At 38.4% G+C, this 23,029-nt stretch overlaps 1 protein-coding gene across 3 annotated transcripts in view; it reads left to right on the top strand.

Moving 5' to 3' along the window:
• CHRNA5 (cholinergic receptor nicotinic alpha 5 subunit) overlaps positions 1-22,058 on the top strand; it is a 53,949-nt gene extending 31,891 nt beyond the window's left edge. The window contains exons 2-7 of one of the 3 annotated variants that reach the window (XM_068556328.1): positions 8,497-8,648; positions 13,378-13,422; positions 14,769-14,878; positions 16,558-17,389; positions 19,947-19,976; positions 20,412-22,058. In XM_068556328.1, the coding sequence (XP_068412429.1) occupies positions 8,497-8,648; positions 13,378-13,422; positions 14,769-14,878; positions 16,558-17,389; positions 19,947-19,976; positions 20,412-20,477 (1,235 nt within the window). In that variant the 3' untranslated portion in view covers positions 20,478-22,058. Of the gene's footprint in view, positions 1-8,496; positions 8,649-13,377; positions 13,423-14,768; positions 14,879-16,557; positions 17,390-19,946; positions 20,387-20,411 lie in introns of those variants that run through there. The other 2 variants (XM_068556321.1, XM_068556335.1) reach the window with 2 other exon arrangements.
• Positions 22,059-23,029: the final 971 nt, after the last annotated feature.

The raw sequence follows: 23,029 nt of genomic DNA, 5'->3' as shown, positions 1-23,029 counted from the left end.
CTCTGGGTATATGCCCAGTAGTGGGATTGCTGGGTCATATGGTAATTCTATTTTTAGTTTTTTAAGGAACTTCCATACTGTTCTCCATAGTGGCTGTATGAATTTACATTCCCACCAACAGTGAAAGAGGGTTCCCTTTTCTCCACACCCTCTCCAGCATTTGTTGTTTGTAGATTTTCTGATGATGCCCATTCTAACTGGTGTGAGATGATACCTCATTGTAGTTTTGATTTGCATTTCTCTAATAATTAGTGATGTTGAGCAGCTTTTCATGTGCTTCTTGGCCATCTGTATGTCTTCTTTGGAGAAATGTCTATTTAGGTCTTCTGCCCATTTTTGGATTGGGTTGTTTGTTTTTTTAATATGGAGCTGCATGAGCTGTTTATATATTTTGGAGATTAATTGTTTGTCCGTTGATTCGTTTGCAAATATTTTCTCCCATTCTGAGGGTTGTCTTTCATCTTGTTTGTAGTTCCCTTTGCTGTGCAAAAGCTTTTAAGTTTCATTAGATCCCACTTGTTTATTTTTGTTTTTATTTCCATTACTCTAGGAGGTGGATCAAAAAAGATCTTGCTGTGATTTATGTCAAAGAGTGTTCTTCCTATGTTTTCCTCTAAGAGTTTTATAGTGTCCGGTCTTACATTTAGGTCTCTAATCCATTTTGAGTTTATTTTTGTGTATGGTGTTAGGGAGTGTTCTAATTTCATTCTTTTATATGTAGCTGTCCAGTTTTCCCAGCACCACTTATTGAAGAGACTGTCTTTTCTCCATTGTATATCCTTGCCTCCTTTGTCATAGATTAGTTGACCATGGGTGTGTGGGTTTATCTCTGGGCTTTCTATCCTGTTCTATTGATCTATATTTCTGTTTTTGTGCCAGTACCATATTGTCTTGATTACTGTAGCTTTGTAGTATAGTCTGAAGTCCAGGAGCCTGATTCCTCCAGCTCCGTTTTTCTTTCTCAAGATTGCTTTGGCTATTCGGGATCTTTTGTGTTTCCATAAAAATTGTGAAATTTTTTGTTCTAGTTCTGTGAAAAATGCCACTGGTAGTTTGATAGGGATTGCATTAACTCTGTAGATTGCTTTGGGTAGTATAGTCATTTTCACATTATTGATTCTTCCAATCCAAGAACATGTTATATCTGTCTATCTGTTTGTATCATCTTTAATTTATTTCATCAGTGTCTTATAGTTTTCTGCATACAGGTCTTTTGTCTCCCTAGGTAGGTTTATTCCTAGGTATTTTATTCTTTTTGTTGCAGTGGTAAATGGGAGTGTTTCCTTAATTTCTCTTTCAGATTTCTCATCATTAGTGTATAGGAATGCAAGAGGATTTCTGTGCATTAATTTTGTATCTTGCAACTTTACCAAATTCATTGATTAGCTCTAGTAGTTTTCTGGTGGCATCTTTAGGATTCTCTATGTATAGTATCATGTCATCTGCTAACAGTGACAGTTTTACTTCTTCTTTTCCAATTTGGATTCCTTTTATTTCTTATTCTTCTCTGATTGCCATGACTAGGACTTCCAAAACTATGTTGAATAATAGTGGTGAGAGTGGACATCCTTGTCTCGTTCCTGATCTTAGAGGAAATGCTTTCAGTTTTTCACCATTGAGAATGATGTTTGCTGCGGGTTTGCCGTATATGGCCTTTATTATGTTGAGGTAGGTTCCCTCTATGCCCACTTTCTGGAGAGTTTTTATCATAAATGGGTGTTGAATTTTGTCAAAAGCTTTTCATGCATCTCTTGAGATGATCGTATGGTTTTTATTCTTCAATTTGTTAATATGGTGTATCACATTGATTGATTTGCATATACTGAAGAATCCTTACATCCCTGGGATAAATCCCACTTGATCATGGTATATGAACCTTTTAATATGTTGTTGAATTCTGTTTGCTAGTATTTTGTTGAGGATTTTTGCATCTATATTCATCAGTGATATTGGTCTGTAATTTTCTTTTTTTGTAGTATCTCTTTCTGGTTTTGGTATCAGGGTGATGGTGGCCTCATAGAATGAGTTTGGGAGTGTTCCTTCCTCTGCAATTTTTTGGAAGAGTTTGAGAAGGATGGGTGTTAGCTGTTCTCTAAATATTTGATAGAATTCGCCTGTGAAGCCATCTGGTCCTGGACTTTTGTTTGTTGGAAGTTTTTTTTTTTTAAAGAAATTCACGTTCTTTTATTTATTTATTTATTTATTTATGACTGTGTTGAGTCTTCGTTTCCGTGCGAGGGCTTTCTCTAGTTGCGGCAAGTGGGGACCACTCTTCATCGCGGTGCACGGGCCTCTCACCATCGAGGCCTCTCTTGTTGCGGAGCACAGGCTCCAGATGCGCAGGCTCAGTAATTGTGGCTCACGGGCTCAGTTGCTCCATGGCATGTGGGATCTTCCCAGACCAGGGCTCGAACCCGTGTCCCCTGCATTGGCAGGCAGATTCTCAACCACTGCGCCACCAGGGAAGCCCTGTTGGAAGATTCTTAATCACAGTTTCAATTTCATTAGTTGTGATTGGTCTGTTCATATTTTCTGTTTCTTCCTGGTTCAGTCTTGGAAGGTTATACCTTTCTAAGAATTTGTCCATTTCTTCCAGGTTGTCCATTTTATTGGCATAGAGTTTCTTGTAGTAGTCTCTTAGGATGCTTTGTATTTCTGTGGTGTCTGTTGTAACTTCTCCTTTTTCATTTCTAAGTTTATTGATTTGAGTCCTCTCCTTCTTTTTCTTGATGAGTCTGGCTAATGGTTTATCAATTTTGTTTATCTTCTCAAAGAACCAGCTTTTAGATTTATTGATCTTTGCTATTGTTTTCTTTGTTTCTATTTCATTTATTTCTGCTCTGATCTTTATGGTTTCTTTCCTTCTACTAACTTTGGGTTTTGTTTGTTCTTCTTTCTCTAGTTCCTTTACGTGTAAGGTTAGATGGTTTATTTGAGATGTTTGTTGTTTCTTGAGGTAGGATTGTACTGCTATAAACTTCCCTCTTAGAACTGCTTTTGCTGCATCCCATAGGTTTTGGATCGTCGTGTTTTCATTGTCATTTGTCTCTAGGTATTTTTTGATTTCCTCTTTGATTTCTTCAGTGATCTCTTGGTTATTTAGTAACGTATTGTTTAGCCTCCATGTGTTTGTGTTTTTTACGTTTTTTTCCCTGTAATTGATTTCTAATCTCATAGCATTGTGGTCAGAAAAGTTGCTTCATATGATTTCAATTTTCTTAAATTTACTGAGGCTTGATTTGTGACCCAAGATGTGATCTATCCTGGAAAATGTTCTGTGCGCACTTGAGAAGAAAGTGTAATCTGCTGTTTTTGGATGGAATGTCCTATAAATATCAATTAAATCTATCTGGTCTATTGTGTCATTTAAAGCTTGTTTCCTTATTAATTTTCTGTTTGGATGATCTGTCCATTGGTGTAAGTGAGGTGTTAAAGTCCCCCACTATTAGTGTGTTACTGTTGATTTCCTCTTTTATAGCTGTTAGCAGTTGCCTTATGTATTGAGGTGCTCCTATGGTGGGTGCATATATATTTATAATTGTTATATCTTCTTCTTGGAGTGATCCCTTGATCATTATGTAGTGTCCTTCCTTGTCTCTTGTAACACTCTTTATTTTAAAGTCTATTTTATCTGATATGAGTATTGCTACTCCAGCTTTCTTTTGATTTCCATTTGCATGGAATATCTTTTTCCATCCCTCCATTTTCAGTCTGTATGTGTCCCTAGGTCTGAAGTGGGTCTCTTGTAGAGAAAATATATATGGGTGTTGTTTTTGTATCCATTCAGCAAGCCTGTGTCTTTTGGTTGGAGCATTTAATCCATTCACTTTTAAGGTAATTATCGATATGTGTGTTCCTATTACCATTTTCTTAATTGTTCTGGGTTTGTTTTTGTAGGTCCTTTTCTTCTCTTTTGTTTCCCACTTAGAGAAGTTCCTTTAGCATTTGTTGTAGAGCTTTGGTGGTGCTGAATTCTCTTAGCTTTTGGTGGTGCTGAATTCTCTTAGCTTTTGCTTGTCTGTAAAGCTTTTGATTTGTGCATCGAATCTGAATGAGATCCTTGCCTGGTAGAGTAATCTTGGTTGTAGTTTCTTCCCTTTCATCTCTTTAAGTATACCATGCCACTTCCTTCTGGCTTGTAGAGTTTCTGCTGAGAAATCAGCTGTTAACCTTATGGGAGTTCCCTTGTGTGTTATTTGTCGTTTTTCCCTTGCTGCTTTCAGTAATTTTTCTTTGTCTGTAACTTTTGCCAATTTGATTACTATGTGTCTCGGCGTGTTTCTCCTTGGGTTTATCCTGTATGGGACTCTCTGCACTTCCTGGACTTGGGTGGCTATTTCCTTCCCCATGTTAGGGAAATTTTCGACTTTAATCTCTTCAAATATTTTCTCGGGTCCTTTCTCTCTCTCTTCTCCTTCTGGGATCACTATAATGCGAATGCTGTTGCATTTAATGTTGTCCCAGAGGTCTCTTAGGCTGTCCTCATTTCTTTTCATTCTTTTTTCTTTATTCTTTTCCACAGCAGTGAATTCCACCATTCTGTCTTCCAGTTCACTTATCTGTTCTTCTGCCTCAGTTATTCTGCTATTGATTCCTTCTAGTGTATTTTTCATTTCAGTTATTGTATTGTTCATCTCTGTTTGTTTGTTCTTTAATTCTTCTAGGTCTTTGTTAAACATTTCTTGCATCTTCTCGATCTTTGCCTCCATTCTATTTCCAAGGTCCTGGATCATCTTCACTATCATTATTCTGAATTCTTTTTCTGGAAGGTTGCCTAGCTCCACTTCATTTAGTTGTTTTTCTGGGGTTTTGTCTTGTTCCTTAATCTGGTACATGGCCGTCTGCGTTTTCATCTTGTCTATTTTTCTGTGAATGTGGTTTTTTTTCCACAGTCTGCAGGATTGTAGTTGGTTTTGCTTTTGCTGTCTGCCCTCTGGTGGATGAAGCTATCTAAGAGGCTTGTGCAAATTTTCTGATGGGAGGGACTGGTGGTGGGCAGAGCTCAGTAAAACTTTAATCTGCTTGTCTGCTGATGGGTGGGGCTGGGTCCCCTCCCTGTTGGTTGTTTGGCCTGAGGCGACCCAACACTGGAGCTATGATATGATTTCCACCAGTCACTCTTCTTTGGTGGGGCTAATGGCAGACTCTGGGAGGGCTCATGCCAAGGAGTATTTCCCAGAACTTCTGCTGCCAGTGTCCTTGTCTTCACGGTGAGCCACAGCCACCGCCCCACCCCTCCCCCCCGCGGGAGACCCTCTGACACCAGCAGGTAGGTGTGGTTCAGTGTCCTATGGGGTCACTGCTCCTTCCCCTGGGTCCTGATGTGCACACTCCTTTGTGTGTGCCCTCCAAGAGTGGAGTCTCTGTTTCCCCCTGTCCTGTTGAAGTCCTGCAGTCAAATCCTGCTAGCCTTCAAAGTCTCATTCTCTAGGAATTCCTCCTCCCATTGCTGGACCTCCAGGTTGGGAAGCCTGACATGGGGCTCAGAACCTTCACTCCAATGGGTGGACTTCTGTGGTGTAAGTGTTCTCTGTTTTGTGAGTCACCCACCCAGCAGTTATGGGATTTGATTTTATTGTGATTGCACCCCTCCTACCGTCTCGTTGTGGCTTCTCCTTTGTCTTTGGACGTGGGGTATCGTTTTTGGTGAGTTCCAGTGTCTTCCTGTTGATGATTGTTCAGCAGTTAGTTGTGATTCCGGTGCTCTCGCAGGAGGGAGTGAGAGCACGTCCTTCTACTCCACCATCTTGAACCAGTCTCCCCTGCTTCCCTCTTTAAGTAGTGAGGGAAGGAAAACTACTCTTAAGTAACTACTGTGATCAATACTAAGTATTATACTTTAGGAATGCCAAACTAAAGAAATGATTCCTACGTTCCAGGACATTGGTTTCTTTGGTGACCCAAGACTTATGTGACATAATTGAAAAATAATGCAGAACAGTATGATATAAATGAGAACAGTATAGTATAAATTCCCCTGGATTCCAAGGAACCTAGGTTGAAAGTGATTGATTTAAAGTATTTATTTTGAGTAGGATGAGCACACGTTAACTATTCACAACTTTTTTTTTATATATATAAATTTATTTATTTTTGGCTGCATTGGGTCTTCACTGCTGTGTGCGGGCTTTCTCTAGTTGCGGCGAGCAGGGCTACTCTTCCTTGTGGTGTGCGGGCTTCTTATTGTAGTGGCTTCTCTTGTCGCAGAGCACGGGCTCCAGGTGTGTGCACTTCAGTAGTTGTGGCACGCGAGCTCAGTAGTTGTGGGCTCTAGAGTGGACTCTAGAGTGCAGACTCAGTAGTTGTGGCACACAGGCTTAGTTGCTCCATGGCATGTGGGATCTTCTTGGACCAGGGCCCGAACCTGTGTCCCCTGAATTGTCAGGCGGATTCTTAACCACTGCACCACCAGAGAAGTCCTCACAACAACTTTTAAAAAATAATTTTTTAGTTTGATTCAGTTTCTATAGAATTTAGTTTATATACAGTATCACATTTTCGGAGCCAGTCCTTACTACTGGGCTGTAAATGTGGATGCTGTCTTTGATTACCAGTGTATTTCTAGCATTTGGCATGGTGCCTGATACAAGGCACATTCTGTTAAATATTTGTGGAATGAATGAATGAACAAACACTGGTGTAGGCTTGAGGTCTCGGCATGTGATATTAAGCTCTTTTAGAAAATTGTCACAAGGTGGAAGATTTTAGGGTGGAAAGAGCAAAAGGTAGAGGGGAGGCCTTCAGAGCTCTGCCACTGATGAGCTCTGTAGCACTGGCCTTTCTGGTCATATATCCTCATTTGTGAAGTGAGGGAATGTATTGGATCATCTCCCTTTTAATATTTTGAGGTTTATGAGCAGTATAAACTTAAAACATTTAGAACCAGCTAAAGAAACATGACCTCTAAGTAGAATTTGAGTGCACCATTAAGGTTTTGTCCTAAAATGCCACTGACCTTTGCACCTGGCTTTTCTGTAAAGTTGTGCTAAGAAAATGGTATTTCTAATATTGGATGTACTAAGAAGGTATTCACAAGGCAGTATCTTAAGCGTTCTCATTAAGTAGAATGTTAGGATAAATTTATCATTTTATTTATTTATACCCTATCTACTTTCTTTCAAACAAAATTTGAGGTGGCAATTCAAGTTAGTATTTTTTTTCCTAAGGCAAAGTTGCCTTAGATTCTGTTAAAAAAACATTTTGTTATCTCTGTCTTTTAAACAACCTTAAACTTTTGTTGTTTCCATTTTAAAATAGGATCAGAATAGGAGAAATGGTTCAATAATGCTATTTTAACTTGAACCTCTGAAATTAACAGCTTTTGAACATTAAAAAGAATGCTTCTCTAGTGTATAATATTCTAATTGAATTGAAATATCTCCAGTGCTGCACATTTCAGCATAAGGAGGCTTTTACAGAGGCATGGCACAAACTCTATGATATTTATAGATTAAATCAAATATCTTAAATTGCCCAGGGAAGCAAGACATAAACTCTGAGAAATAAGCTGCTCTATTAATGAAGAAATAAGCAGTGAAAGAAAATCAGGGAATGGGTTTCCTCTAGCTACAGTAACCAGATACTTTTTAATAGCTCCAAATAGAAAACATGGTCTATCACGACAAAAAGAGAAGATTTTGTGAAAGTGCTAATTTTCTGTTAAATCATTCCTTTTAGGTTAGAGAAAGGCCAACACTAGCTACTCTAAATCCCTATGTATATACTTTATGATAAATAAGCCAGTGACATTTTGTTTTAAATAAATGTTTTGTCTTTGTAAAATCATGAGTCTTGAGTAAATGTCATCCTTGAATTTCACACATTCCACATTTCCTTAATAGAGACTCCAGTGTCCATAAAACACTGAAAACTCATTTCTTTAAAGAGGCTTACTTAAGCTTATTAGAAGTGTAAACATAACTGTGATCCATAAATCTAACCAGTCTTTGGCTTATGGCATCTAAAACTTTTTAAATTTTATCTTTTTCTTTTTTAGTCTTAGGCCCTAAGGTAATTGTATACAAATGTATAGCAAACAAAGGTATGACAAACCTGAATAATTTGTTCAATATTTATATATTTGTATATTAAAAGCATGTAAATTAAAGCATGTTTATTTTATATTTATAGTTGATCAATAAACTTTAATATATCTGTTTTCTAGGTTTGGAATTTTATGACAAGCAACCCCCCTAGCCCTGGTAATTTAAAAGCTTTTGTTACTTAGATTTTAAATTACTATGTATTAAGTACTGAGTGCTTCTTACGGAATTCAGCGTATTTCCATGTGAATAATCTGATTTAACTAAGAAGTATATCTGAACCAGAGTGTCCCTTATTGATCACAAACATTTTAAAATCTCCTTCATTTTAAAATCGCCTTTGACAATAGCCTAAATAATACTTTGGTTCATTAGTAATGCCAAACTTTTTTAAAGTAGAGGTATTTGGTGGGAGAGAAGCCAATCCACTAACTTTTAAAAATTTCTTATACAGGATTAGCTGAACCATCCTTTGTTGCCAAACATGAAGATAGTTTGTTTAAGGATTTATTTCAAGACTACGAGAGATGGGTTCGTCCAGTGGAACACCTGAATGACAAAATAAAAATAAAGTTTGGCCTTGCAATATCTCAATTAGTGGATGTGGTAGGTGTGCATATCATTCCATATTCAATTTCACACAGGTCTATGGAGAGCATATTGTGTGCCCAGGCACCGTGCTCGGCTGCAAAGATTACAAAGGTGAATGAACATAGTGCTTTTCCTCCAGGAACTCACCAGGGAAAAACAAGTATTACACCACAGACATAGGAATACTGTATGTTTATATAATCTTATATAGTTTAGAAATCATTTTATCTCATTTGGTAATTAAAATAGGTCTGTTTTTTAATAAATTCAAAGATATTAAACCTTCTATATGGAAGTTGCTTCTTAAATGTGTTAAAAAATATGACCAAAAGGTCAAAAATTTTAAAAGAAAAAACCCAAGAGTTAGAGTTGTAGATTTTTAGGACCGAAAAGGGATCTCAACAGATCATTGCCTCAGTATCACACTTAAAACATTTCTTAGGTTTTTCCATGTGGCATTTACCAGGTAGTAAATTCCCCATCGTAACTTGTTCTTATTGTCAAGAGATTATTTCTATTTTAAACTAAAAGGTTCACGCTAATTTTTAAACTAGTTTCTTCTTTTTCTGATCATGTCAATCAATAATTGTTTCCCTGTTGTGTTCCCAGAATAGTCAAGTATGTGTGTGTGAATGTATGTATGTATGGATATAGATAACATTTATAGGTGTGCCTTTATTTTCTGATTAGAGAAGCAATGCATGATTTTTGGAAAGAGTTTAGAAAGTTCAAAAAAATACAAATAAGAAAATAAAATAAAACTTGACTGTAATTCTACCAACCAGAAATGACCATTGGTAACATTTTGTTGTGTTTCTTGCCAGTTTTTTCTTTGTGAATATGTTACAAAATTGAAATATTATTTTAGATATAATTTTGATTACTGCTTTTTCCCCTGTTGTTACATGATGAACATTTTCTTATGTTATTACATAATCTTCAAATGTAATTTTTAATGGCTATATTTCATTTATAATTTATTTAAACATTCTCCTTTCGTTGGCAGAAGCTTGTTCCCAATTTTTCCTATTATAAAGGACAATGATGAATATTTGTACATAAATGTTTGAATTTCTGCTTTCCTTAAGAAAGGTGATGAATCAAAGGATATACATTTTTGAAGTCTGTTGACTGATAAATGTAACCTAATTGCTTCCAGCAAGATCAATGAATATGGACTCTGTGCTTGATCCTTTGCTAGGCAGTACAGGAAGATTTTAAGTATAAATTAAACATAGGGAAGTAGGAAGTAAGTTAGTAGGGCTTGCTTTCAACTTCTTTCTAGCTGGGACTGTTAGCATGTAAATGGAGTAAGTGTAGAATGCTGCAGTACTAAATCGTGATGTCACAGAGATCTGGGATTTCAGATCTTGATGACTGAGATTATCAAAGAAGCCTGGGTAGAAGAAGTGGCACTTGAGCTGGCCTTGTGCTAAGTGTAGGATCTGGCATGCAGAGAGGAAAGAACTTTAATAACAAGGAACAGTATAATCACAGGTACATAAGCGATACTGAGCCTTTTTGTTCGGCTGTTTAGATCGATGGTCTGACTGGATGGTAGAGGAGGTGAGGAGTGATGCCTGTGTGCCACTGTGCCTTTGCTCCTGCCATTGCTTCTGTTTGGAGAACTTTCCTTCTCAGCACAAGCCATTTATCCTTCAAGGCCAAATTCATCTGTCAGACTCTGAAATCCAAACTTCCTAAGACGGTCTCTCTTCTGTTCCAGTTACACTGACTGGCACTCATGTGCTGGCAGGGCCGCCTCAAAGCAGAGTGAGCTTTAGTCCTTGTGTCTGTCCCAGAGCCTAGCATGGTGTCTGGCACATAGTAAATGCTGAGTGAATGAGAGATCTGATGGGTAACAGACATGGTAAAAGCAGTACTTTAAGAGGATCAATAAGATAGTTAAATACGTGGCTTCAAAGAGTGAAAGATTAGAAGCTTGAGAGGCAAGTTAGACCAAATATAAGAAGGAACAGGACTTGACCACTGAATATGGAGGGAGGCATCTTATTTTGAAGCCTAGGAGGTTAGAAGGGTAACCAATTTGAAAGAGAAAATTGGTTGTTATGGGGGCAGGGCAGAGAAGACGATGGGTTTGCTTTTGGTATGAGGTCATTATGGTACATTCAAAAGAAAATGTTCACTGAGGCCCTTGGAAGGTCAAGACTGGCTCCAAGGTGAGAGGTGAGGCTGAGGATGTCAGTTTGGAATTGCTGGCCTGGGGGTGATTGTTGAAAACTTTGAATTGATGCAGTTATAAAGCAGAGAGAGCAGGAGCCTGATCCTTGAAGAACATTCATAGAAAGTGGTAGAAGCAAGGGTTAGCCAAGCAGAGACGTTGAGGAAGGGTTGCTTCTTGAGACAAGGGCCCAGAAAATATACGGTCAGTGACAATGAGAGGGGAGGAGGACTGGAGTCAAGGAAGATGAGGGTCAAGGGCCCTGGACATTGATAGAAGCTTCACTGAATTGCTTCTCAGTGGGTTTATGTTCCTTTTAATCGCTAAGGTCTTTGCCCCGCAACCTTGTGATCATGTTTAGTGGCTCTTCCTTGAAGTTTCCTCAGATTCCTATCTTATTTCCTACGTGTTCTCGCTCTGTCTTTTTAAAATATCAGTGTTGGCTTGTTTGTTTTGATTTTATTTTTATGGTCAGGTTAAAAAAAACCCTATTACCCCTGAAACTTTTCTGATATGCTTATGAGTAGTTAACATTTCTTTATCTGTGGTTTCCTCCTGAGTGTCATCCTACATTTGTCTTCACTCAGTTTGGGTTTTTTTTTTTTTAATTAATCTATTTATTTATTTATTTATTTTTGGCTGCGTTGGGTCTTTGTTGCTGCACGCAGGCTTTTTCTAGTTGCAGCGAGCGGGGGCCACTCTTCATTGTGGTGCGCGGGCTTCTCAATGTAGTGGCTTCTCTTGTTGCGGAGCGCAGGCTTCAGTAGTTGTGGCTCACGGGCTCTAGAATGCAGGCTCAGTAGTTGTGGCGCACAGGCTTAGTTGCTCTGCGGCATGTGGGATCTTCCCGGACCAGGGCTCGAACCTGTGTCCCCTGCATTGGTAGGTGGATTCTTAACCACTGCGCCACCAGGGAAGTCCCTCAGTTTGGTTTTTGTTGCATTCTCCACTGTGTTGAACACGTGATAGATGCTGAAGAGATACTTGTGGTTAAAAGAGGCTGTATCCCCTAAGGCAATGGCTAACCCACATCTTTGGGGCCAGTTGTGAACTTATGGGTTTTTCTTTTATCTATGTTACTATTAAAGATACTAAGTATGGACTAGGTCCTAGCTCACAGAGCAAAATCTATGTGTGTTCACATTTTTCTGGTGAAAAGGTCTATAATTTTCATTAGATTCTCAAAGACGACCTACTGTCATGCAGCATCAGAGGTAATATGTTTACCAGAACTTTCCTAATTTTTAATGCCTCTGGTTAGAACTTTTGTCTGAAAGGCATATTCTAATACAGGGCTCAGCAGTTATTCTGGATGGTGTGTGACTTTGGGGTGGACAGTAGAGCTGGTGGCGTAGCATTTAAATTTAGGAGTTTTGAGTTCTAGAATCGGTTTTACCACTAATTGGTGGTGTGATTTTAAGCAAGTTGCCTCACTGGGCCAGTTTTCATATTTGCAAAATGAAGGGATTACAGTAGATAAAATCTCTAGGTCCTTTCCAGCTCTAGTGTTTTAATCAAGGAAAATTGCTCTTTGGAAGACACAGTGTAAGAGGGATGACCATGCTGTATTTCCTAGGACCCATTCTTTCCATGTAGGGACCTAACAGCTGTCTTTGTACCTAGGGATGTGCTTCCTTCTGGCCCCTCCTTTCCCCTAGGTCATTCACCTGTTGTTCGGATGGGATAGGGAATGGAAACACTCCAGTCACCTAAACTATTTATATCCCATCCTCTCTACCCAAGTGTAGGGATTGCCTCGTGCTTCTTTGTGTCTGTGTGCTCTGAGCATTGTATCCTATACAAGGTCTGTTTGTGGTTGATGATCACGATGATCTTTTACTGGTTCAGTTGGCTTCATGATATTTCAGTAAAACTTAATGAAAGAGTTATCACTTTAATTAGGCCTTGAAAATTCAGTGAAGGACTGGCGTAAGTGAAGGTAAGACAGCAGGAAGGTGTAAGTAGCAAGGACCCCTGGTTCTCTAGAAAAGTAGGATGTAAAAGCTTTATGAAGTTGCCATTCAAGGCTCTGACCTCCATATTTTTTTCTACGTAACAGCTCCATGGAGAGATTCAAATATGTGCCTCAGCAGAAGCAAATAACAAATTATAGTCCCTCAAGAATGCACACATTGTATCTCACCGATTGTAAGATGCACATTTTAGCACTTCTGAAGTCAAGACGTCTTATAATTAATGACAACTTACAATTCATTATCAGCCTTTTTCTTTCTTATTGCTAAGTACATAAAATAATGTTGTGATTCTTAGATTGCATCTTAGACTTGAGGAAATGTAGTAGCTGAGACTATTAATATTAAATCTAAAAATGCCAATGGTGTCCTTTCGGGCAGCTTATCTGAAATACAGAGTATGTTGGAAGGAATAATGTGAAATTAGGCTGGAAAAAAGATCCTGCTTTTCTAGAGAACCGGATTGATGAACAGAACGTAGGTGCTATGTAGAGAGGAGTGTTTATATAAAACTGAGAAAATTCTTATTTAAAGAATTATTGTTTCTGTAATTGAAATAATCAGCCTTATTTAAATTTTTATTTCATAGGATGAGAAAAATCAGTTAATGACAACCAATGTCTGGTTGAAGCAGGTATGTATAAAATTCAAAGGGCCACCCAACTGTTGACTGGTGCCACTGTTATTACAGGGTTTGTAGCATGAGTATTTGGTCTTGGTGGATTGGCAGGAGGCAGAAGGATGAGGTAGATGGAGTCTTGTATTCATTCAGTTAATATTATTTGAGTGCCCGCTCTATGCCAGGCGCTGTTCTGGGCACTGGGGAAACAGCAGTGAACAAAACAGACAAAAGTCTAGGCCCTCAAGGAACTTCATTCCAATGGGGGGAATAAATAGGAAGTTGTATAGTACCTTTCAAGCTGATAAGCTTGGAGAAAAATACACTGGGAAAGTGGATAGGGAGTGTTGGGGACTGTACTTTTAAATAGGATGGGCAGGGGAAGTACCACTGAGAAGGTAATATTTGCACAAAGACTTGAAAGAGGGGGAGAAGCAAGCTATGTGAGTATCTAGGGGAGGACTGTTCCAGGCAGAGGGACACAAACGTGCAAAGGTCCTGAGGCTGGAGGGTGCCTGGCGTGTTCAGGGAGCAGCAAAGAAGCCAGCTGGCTGGAGGTGAGTGGCCATGGGACAGGTGTAGGAGATGAGGTCAGTGAAGCAACAGGAGGCCGATGGGTGTTCCTAGCATAGGTTATGAGTAGTGGCTTCTAGGCCACTGTAGGATTTTGGCTTTTATTCTAAGTGAGATGGGAACAGGCAAGAATGTAATGATTTATTTTTATGTTCATAGTCCCTCTTATATAAAGGACTTCTTTTCTTTCTGGGCCAGATGTCCCCAACTGCTGTTGAGTGCTTCCCTTTGTTTGTTCTTTATTATTCCTGATTTTTAATACCTACTGCCAGTTTCCTAACCCCAAATTCCTGAAAGACATGTGTGCTTTCCTTGGGGTGCAAGTCTTGACGTGATCACAGAATCGTTACTGTGTGGAGGTGGGACAAGGTGTTTAACTATGTGGAATGTGTAATAAATCCAAGTGCTCTTTGCATGGACCAGTCCAGCCAGTCATTGACAAGACAGCTAGGAAAGAGAATGTGTCCCTTGAACCTGGATCTTAGGTGCCCATGGCTGCCACTCCTGGGCATGGTCAGCTGGTGGGAGAAGAGGTGTTAAGCAGATCCATGAACGTACCCAGCTCTGGTCCTCGCCTGTGTCTCCTGAGGAACATGGCTAGAGCCACCACATGAGGGGACAGGGCTATATCCTCCAGTGCCCATAAGAAGGACGTGGAGGTGAGTTTTCTTTATTGGGAGTAGAGGTGACTTCGTGTCTAAAATGTCTGGATTTGGCAAAGAGTATAGTTTTCACTGTTTTTGACTGTTAATTGTATTGAAATTGAGTCAGGTTTCTTTGTTTTAAAGGAATGGATAGATGTAAAATTGAGATGGAACCCTGATGACTACAGTGGAATAAAAGTTATACGAGTCCCTTCAGACTCTCTCTGGACTCCAGACATTGTTTTGTTTGATAAGTAAGTTATATCCAGAATACTATTTTCTGTTTTCAAAAGAAAACAATTGTATTACTATTAGGCACTAGTAATTTTTTCTTCCTTTTGAAAATTGTTTAGCTATGAAGTCACAGGACTTAGTCTTGTGTTCTCTCATTTCGTGAACCTACAAATAGGTTCTGTGGATCCTCTCCCTTTTTTGGTACATTGTTTTCTGATCATAAAAGTGTTCTTGGATTTCAAAAATTTGTAAAACGTTTGGGAAGTCCAAAAAGGTATAAGGAAGTTGGGGGGAATATAATCAATCCCGTTATCCCATCACTTGGTGGCAACCACTGTTATAAACTTACACATATGGTGGACTTACTCTGTGCCTGGCATTGTGCTCAGTGCCTTATCTTTATTCATTCAGTTCTCAAGATAACCTTATGAACTAGGTACGATCACATCTATTTGACAGATTAGAAAATGGAGGCCAAAGATAGTTATACTTGTCCAGGATCACACAGCTCACACGTGGTGCGTGGGGAGTAGCCTGACATCCCCATTTACACTCTTTTTTTTTTTTTTTTTTTTTTTCCCATTTACACTCTTATTTTCTAGACTACATATTTGGCAGACTGCCTTCCAGATTTTTTGGTAATGGTTAAAAATAGTTAAGGTCATACTTTATGTTTAAATGTGCATCCTTCTAATTTTGCTTTAAATACTGTATAATAATTTTCCCACGAGGAATGTTGGATTAATTATTAACTCATATTTATAGGTATTCTACCTAAGTGTGTTTTGAGGATGGTTTTTAACTTAGGGGAGAGGATACTTCTGGATGCCAGTTTCATTTTTTTCTAGGACCAACCACTCCAGGACGTTTCTGGGAATTTGTGCTTATCCTAATGCACTTTGTCTTGTTTGCAAGAAGGCATTGACATGAGGACAGAGCAAATGCTAAGCAAAAAATATCTTTCACTTTTCAAACCTTTAGCTCCATGCTTCTCAACATGGAAGGAGTGAACAAAGCATGATGCAGCTTCCTGGAGCATCATTCTACTCTAAGTCATTGCAAACATTTTTATATTTAACATGGATATATTACATAGGAGTGTGCAAAAGTCACATGAATTTTAAGAGAGAGAACAGTATTTCGAAGATAGCTCACGTTGGTGGTGATGTTTCCTGCTAGACTTCTCCAGTGCGTGAGTTCACATGATGGCAGAGTTGGAGAGGGACGGCTGTTTTCCAGGGCTGTGCCCAGCTTGGGGCTATTGTTCCTTCCCTGTCAGTGTAGGAAGCGTCCAGTATCTGTCATGGAGGGAGAAGAGCACTGAGGGGAGAGGGGGGCATCTAGCAATGTGGATTCAGGTTCTGGCTCTGTGCACATCCATTGTTATAAATAGCCTAATTACATTTTGTGTGTAATCAAAGTGAAATCATTTCAACCACTTGAATCTCAGGATTCTGTGAATATAGATCTGTCAGTCCTGGAGTAGATATGGAAATAGGGGTTTCGTTTCAATAGAGTTAGATATTTAAGGGCAGTGTCCTTAAACTAGAGTCCCCTACGTGGAGCAGGTACATCTCAAGTGTAATAATTTTAAAAGTATTTCATGCTATGGTATAGGTTTTCTTTCATATTAGGCTTGTAAAACGCAGGCCCGGGTTGTTTAATCTCTGCATTGTTACTGTGCATGTGTGTATTTCAGTGCAGATGGACGTTTTGAAGGGGCCAGTACGAAAACTGTCGTCAGGTATGACGGCACTGTTACCTGGACTCCACCGGCAAACTACAAAAGTTCCTGTACCATTGATGTCACATTTTTCCCATTTGATCTCCAAAACTGTTCCATGAAATTTGGTTCTTGGACTTACGATGGATCACAGGTTGATATAATTTTGGAGGACCAAGATGTTGACAAGAGAGATTTTTTTGATAATGGAGAATGGGAAATTGTGAGCGCAACAGGAAGCAAAGGAAACAGAACCGACAGCTGTTGCTGGTATCCTTACATCACTTACTCATTTGTAATTAAGCGTCTGCCTCTCTTTTATACCTTGTTCCTTATTATACCCTGTATTGGGCTCTCGTTTTTAACCATACTTGTCTTCTATCTTCCTTCAAATGAAGGTGAAAAGATTTGTCTCTGCACTTCAGTACTTGTGTCTCTGACTGTCTTCCTTCTTGTTATTGAAGAGATCATACCCTCATCTTCCAAAGTCATACCTCTGATTGGAGAGTACCTGGTGTTTACCATGATTTTTGTGACACTATCCATCATGGTCACTGTCTTTGCTATCAACATCCATCACCGTTCTTCCTCAACACATAACGCTATGGCTCCGTGGGTCCGCAAGATATTTCTTCAGAAGCTTCCGACACTGCTTTGCATGCGAAGTCATGTAGATAGGTGCTTCAGTCAGAAGGAGGAAACTGAGAGCAGCCACGGACCAAAATCTTCTAGAAACACACTGGAAGCTGCACTTGATTCCATTCGCTACATCACAAGACACGTCATGAAGGAGAATGATGTCCGTGAGGTCTGTGACCGCATATATTCACAAATGCAGATCTGTTTTGATTCTAAGTCGGGCAAACAGCATGACCCTTAAGACTAAGCATAGACTGAGGGCCAGAGATGTTGACACACTCTTCTGTAAAAGATCTTTACTAACGTTTCAGTTAAAACATCTGCAAGATGTGGCATGTACACAAATCTCACGTCTCCTTTTCCCCCATCAGCATCTTGGATGACTTTTGAAAACACTTTGTGTTATGCTGACTGTTCTGTTATTCTAAGGCATAGTAATCCTGCCGTTTGGTTTTTGGCTCTGACATGATTAACTGTTTTAATTTGATCTTCAGTAACTTTGTTTCTGAATTCTATAGTAATCTGCAGGCACAACTGCATTATAGTTTATCAAAAGTGATTTCATTTTTTAAAGAATGAGTCTAATGGAGCCTTTATAAATACAGCCAAGATATTTTTCTAGAATAAATCTTCTTGTTGTTCACTTATAAGAATGTTAGCGAAGTCAAAAGCATTAAGGTATTCTCAGGTGTTATATATTATACATCAACGTGTACAAGTGAAGCTTAGTGTAGTACTTAATAATATGCTTAATTTGCTTAAAAACAGAAATTTGCTCAAAACTTTATTATAGAAAAATAACTCACTGGCTCCTTATTTAAGGTTAATATTTAAAATGCAAGAATTGAACTCTGAATACATCTTATTAATGTGATCATATTGAACTGGAGTTTTCTTTCAAAACATGTAATATTTCAGTCTTGTCACTATTCTTTATTTCTATTGTATAATATTTTTAAAGCTATGACTATAGTACTATTTTCATAATTGAATTTACTTTGAATAGTCACATTAAAATTATATGAATTCTCTCACAGATATAGAGAACAAACTAGTGGTTACCAGTGGTGAAAGGAAAGATGGGGGAAAGGTAGGGGCAGGTGACTAAGAGGTACAAACTACTATATATAAAAAAGCTATCAAGATATATTGTACAGCACAGGGAATATAGCCAATATTTTATAATAACTTAAATGGAGTATAATCTATAAAAATTTAGAATCACTATGTTGTACACCTGAAACTAATATAATAAAAAAATAATAAAATAGTACCTAGAATGAAAAATGTATATGAATTCTAATCTCTAAAGCTTTTTTAAATGGAAAAATTTCTAGCAGGCGTGGTAAGCAGGTGGAATGAATCCGATAAAATAACAGCCCTCCCCCCAAAGGGACATTTGACATATGTTTCTAATAAACTTTTTAAAAATTTTTATTGAAGTATAGTTGATTTACAATGTTGTTTTAATCTAAGAAACTTTTAATGCTTGTGGATCATAAAGTTTCTATTTGGTATAAGTATAATTAGTTTATAAGGTGAAGTTATCAATGGAGTCTTAAAAAATACAGATATTAGGGGCTTCCCTGGTGGCGCAGTGGTTAAGAATCCGCCTGCCAATGCAGGGGACACAGGTTCGAGCCCTGGTCCGGGAAGATCCCACATGCCGCAGAGCAGTTAATCCCGTGCGCCACAACTACTGAGCCTGTGCTCTAGAGCCCACGAGCCACAACTACTGAGACCGCATGCTGCAACTACCGAAGCCCGGGTGCCTAGAGCCCATGCTCCACAACAAGAGAAGCCACCACAATGAGAAGCCCGTGCACCACAACAAAGAGTAGCCCCCGCTCGCCGCAATTAGAGAAAGCCCGTGCACAGCAACGAAGACACAACACAGCCAAAAATAAATAAATAAATTTTTAAAAATACAGATATTAGATAATGATATGGATTGAGATGGGATTTAATGAATGTCTGCGAAGTGTTGTGCGAAAGGATCCGGGGTCCTTCCAAGAGGGCCAGTAAATGGGGTTTATTTTCAGGGGAAAAACTTACATAAGTAGAGAAGCAGTAGGGTGTTTATAATCCTCTAAATTCTGCATTATCCTGAAACGTGGGGCACAGTTCCTGTAGAAGACCCGGTGCTTCATAGAGAACAGGGGCTAGGGAAACTCGTGGTCAAGGAAATGGCCTGGTGGAAGGGAGCCTATGGTGCTCGGGGCCTGGTCTCAGCCTGCCCTTTCCTTGAGGTCACTCACACCTGCTGAGCCAGCTCCCTGCTTGGGCTGCGAACACAGGGAGGGAATGAGCTCACCAGAAGCTCTGAACTCATGAGCTTGGGTTAAAATTGTCCCTAGGAAATCCTAGGAAAATAAAGCAGGTGAGGTGAGGAAGATTAACAGCTGTTGAATATATATTATTCTGAACCAACTTTTTTTTTTTTTTTGAACCAACTTTTAATTTGTCATGAAATTAACTTCAGGCTGGATTATCTTAAAAATTAAAGTAAGTAAACACTACTGGGCCGAACAAGTAATAAAGATAACTGTATATAGTAAGAATTAAAAAGATGTTCTAAAGTTTATTATAAAGTATCTAAGTACTATAGTTTATTAAAATTCTATCAAAAGAACCCACTTATATTACAAGTCGACGTGTAAATTTACAGATTTTGTGTCTTATTTAACGTGGTTTTTTTGTTTTGTTTTGTTTTGTTTTTGATACAGGTTGTTGAAGATTGGAAATTCATAGCCCAGGTTCTTGATCGGATGTTTCTGTGGACTTTTCTTCTGGTTTCAATTGTTGGATCTCTTGGGCTTTTTGTTCCAGTTATCTATAAATGGGCAAATATAATAGTACCAATTCATATTGGAAACACAAATAAGTGACACTTCCCTAGGGGCTGTAGTAGGAATTTAGTTAAAAGGCACATATCTCTTATGGCGCCTATAAAATTATGAAAATGTAAATTGTGTTTAAAATTTGACGCAAGCTTCAACAGATTAACAGACACTAACATCAGTTTATCGTAATAGATTGCCCATTAGAACATCTACCTGCATGACTGAAGTAATAACTGGCTGAATAACATTTGATCTTTTAAAAATAGCAGCACAAAATATTATCTAAACTGTACTAGTAAAAATCTAATGTTTATATCCTGTCAAATAATTCTGCTTTGTAATCAACAGTTAAGTTCATCTTTTGACTGTGCTGGAAAATTCCTGTTGTATTTGAAGACTGATTTCATTTGGTAAAGGTACACATTTAAAAATTCTCTCCTGTATTCATTGGGTAAGAGCTAATCTTAAGTATAATATATTGCTGTATTAAATAAGCTGACTACTTGGTATGATAATGATTGAATGTGATGCTGCTTTTCTATAACCAACATTTTTAAAAAATGAAAAATGGGAATTGGGAACTCCTTTAAGGCTTACTTTATTTTGTAGATGCGTAAACTGAATAATTATTAACTATTTTTACAGCCTACCTTCCATCGTGAAATCATACAATAGATAACTCGTGTCGACATGCAGTAGCATATCCTTAACATTCATTTCAATCCTTTTGTCCACTTTTTCCCACAATTAATAGAACCACCTTCTATATAAATTCTGGTAGCATCTTTTTATCTTTGATCTTAGAAGTGTCCATGACAACTAAGTGAATCCCATTTTAAGAACACGTCTGTGGATACTACTAAATTGTTCTGTGAGAAAACCATCTTCTAAGATTAAAGGTGGTATTGTAATTATGTATAAGTACATTGTTACATACCTGTGATGTTTCAATTTTATCTCTTTCATTCCAACAATTACAGTACTAGAATATTAGTGTTGCAAGGGCCTTTAGACGTAATCTGGTCTTAGCCTATTACTACTTACTTATTCAATACAGTATCATGTATCACAGGTAGACAAGTTAAAATTTCATCTCTACTGTCATACAGAGTGAAGTAAGTCAGAAAGAGAAAAACAAATATCGCATATTAACGCATATATGTGGAACCTAGAAAAATGGTACAGATGAGCCGGTTTGCAGGGCAGAAATTGAGACACAGATGTAGAGAACAAACGTATGGACACCAAGTGGGGAAAGCAGTGGCAGGTGGGGGTGGTGGTGTGATGAATTGGGAGATTGGGATTGACATGTATACACTGATGTGTATAAAATTGATGACTAATAAGAACCTGCTGTATAAAAAAATAAATAAAATTCAAAAAAATAAAAAAAAAGCAGAAAAAAATTTCATCTCTAATGTCCCTGACTCAGCTATGACCAGGAAGAAAATACTGACAGAAATCTTGTATTCGATTTCGAACTCTTAGCTCTTGAGAGAACAGATGCCTTATTTATTTATAGTAAGTAACAGGTCTAAGTTCAATTCAACACTCTTTGGAAGGCAGAAGGTATTCTGTCTAATTTGCCTTTTATTTTAGGCAGGTGTTTAATGCTATTTAGTGAGTGAAAGTCTCCTCGTTCGATGAGTTTAAATTGCCAGTTGGCTGTCATAGCATGTATATATCCCCGATCCCTCTTATTATATCTCCACTACTATTACTTTAAAATTTTACATGTAGGGCTTCCCTGGTGGCGCAGTGGTTGAGAATCTGCCTGCCAATGCAGGGGACACGGGTTCGAGCCCTGGTCTGGGAAGATCCCACATGCCGCGGAGCGACTAAGCCTGTGAGCCACAATTGCTGAGCCTGCGCGTCTGGAGCCTGTGCTCCGCAACGGGAGAGGCCACGATAGTGAGAGGCCTGCGCACCGCGATGAAGAGTGGCCCCCACTTGCCGCAACTAGAGAAAGCCCTCGCACAGAAGCGAAGACCCAACACAGCCATAAATAAATAAATAAATAAATAAATAAATAAATAAATAAATAAAATTTTACATGTAAATACATTTTATAGAAATCTTCTTTTGGCTTATTGAAACATGAGTCACAGTGGGCTGCAATTTTGTCAGTTTTATTTTTGCATAGGAAAAACATCATAATGACTAATGAGAAGATTAAAATGGTCTCTGTGAATCATCATCTCTTGCCAGTGGTTATTCAGATTCAGAAGTGGAGTATGGGATACTCTCTCCTTAATAATGTGTCTAAAGCAATGGTTCTCAACCAGGGGCAGTTTTGCCCCTGAGGGGATATTTTTGGTCATCACACCTGGCAAGGGATGGGGGTATGTTACTGGCATCTAGTGGGTAGGGACCAGGGTGCTGCTAAAGATCCTACAACATACAGGACAGACCCCATCCCCCCAACACGGAATTATCTGGCCCACAATGTTACTAGTGCTAGGGTTGAGAAACCCCATTCTAAAGGTTCATTAACAATGACTGTGTGACTAGGCATAATTTCTCATAGTATAATAATTTAGAATTATGCAAGATAAATAACTGAGGCCATCTACAATGAGGGCATGGTCCTTAGACTCTTGAAAAACAGTAAAAAAAAAAAAAGGTGCATGGTAAGAAATGATAGTAGTGAGATCTTACTGAAATAGTATAAACTGCAAGGAGATTGTGAGCTAAATAGGAAAACCATTGGGTAATCTGTTGTGATACTGAACAAAACGATTTTTCGCATTTCTGAACAGTAAGGTTTTTTTTTTAATCCAGTTACATCTCGACCACTAAAAAAAAAAACAGTTTTCATATTTAGTCCATTTTTACATGGTCCATAGCACAGCATGCTACTTATCACTGTAGAAGAATTATATTCTGACATTACCTTACCCAAAAGGCTGGTTAAATATTCATTTAGCCATAATTCTCTTGACATTTTTCTTGCATGAATCTTTTTT

The sequence above is a fragment of the Eschrichtius robustus genome, chromosome 1 (assembly GCF_028021215.1).
Source record: "Eschrichtius robustus isolate mEscRob2 chromosome 1, mEscRob2.pri, whole genome shotgun sequence".
Classification (NCBI taxonomy): Eukaryota; Metazoa; Chordata; class Mammalia; order Artiodactyla; family Eschrichtiidae; genus Eschrichtius; species Eschrichtius robustus.
This window is presented reverse-complemented; position numbering and strand designations above follow the sequence as displayed.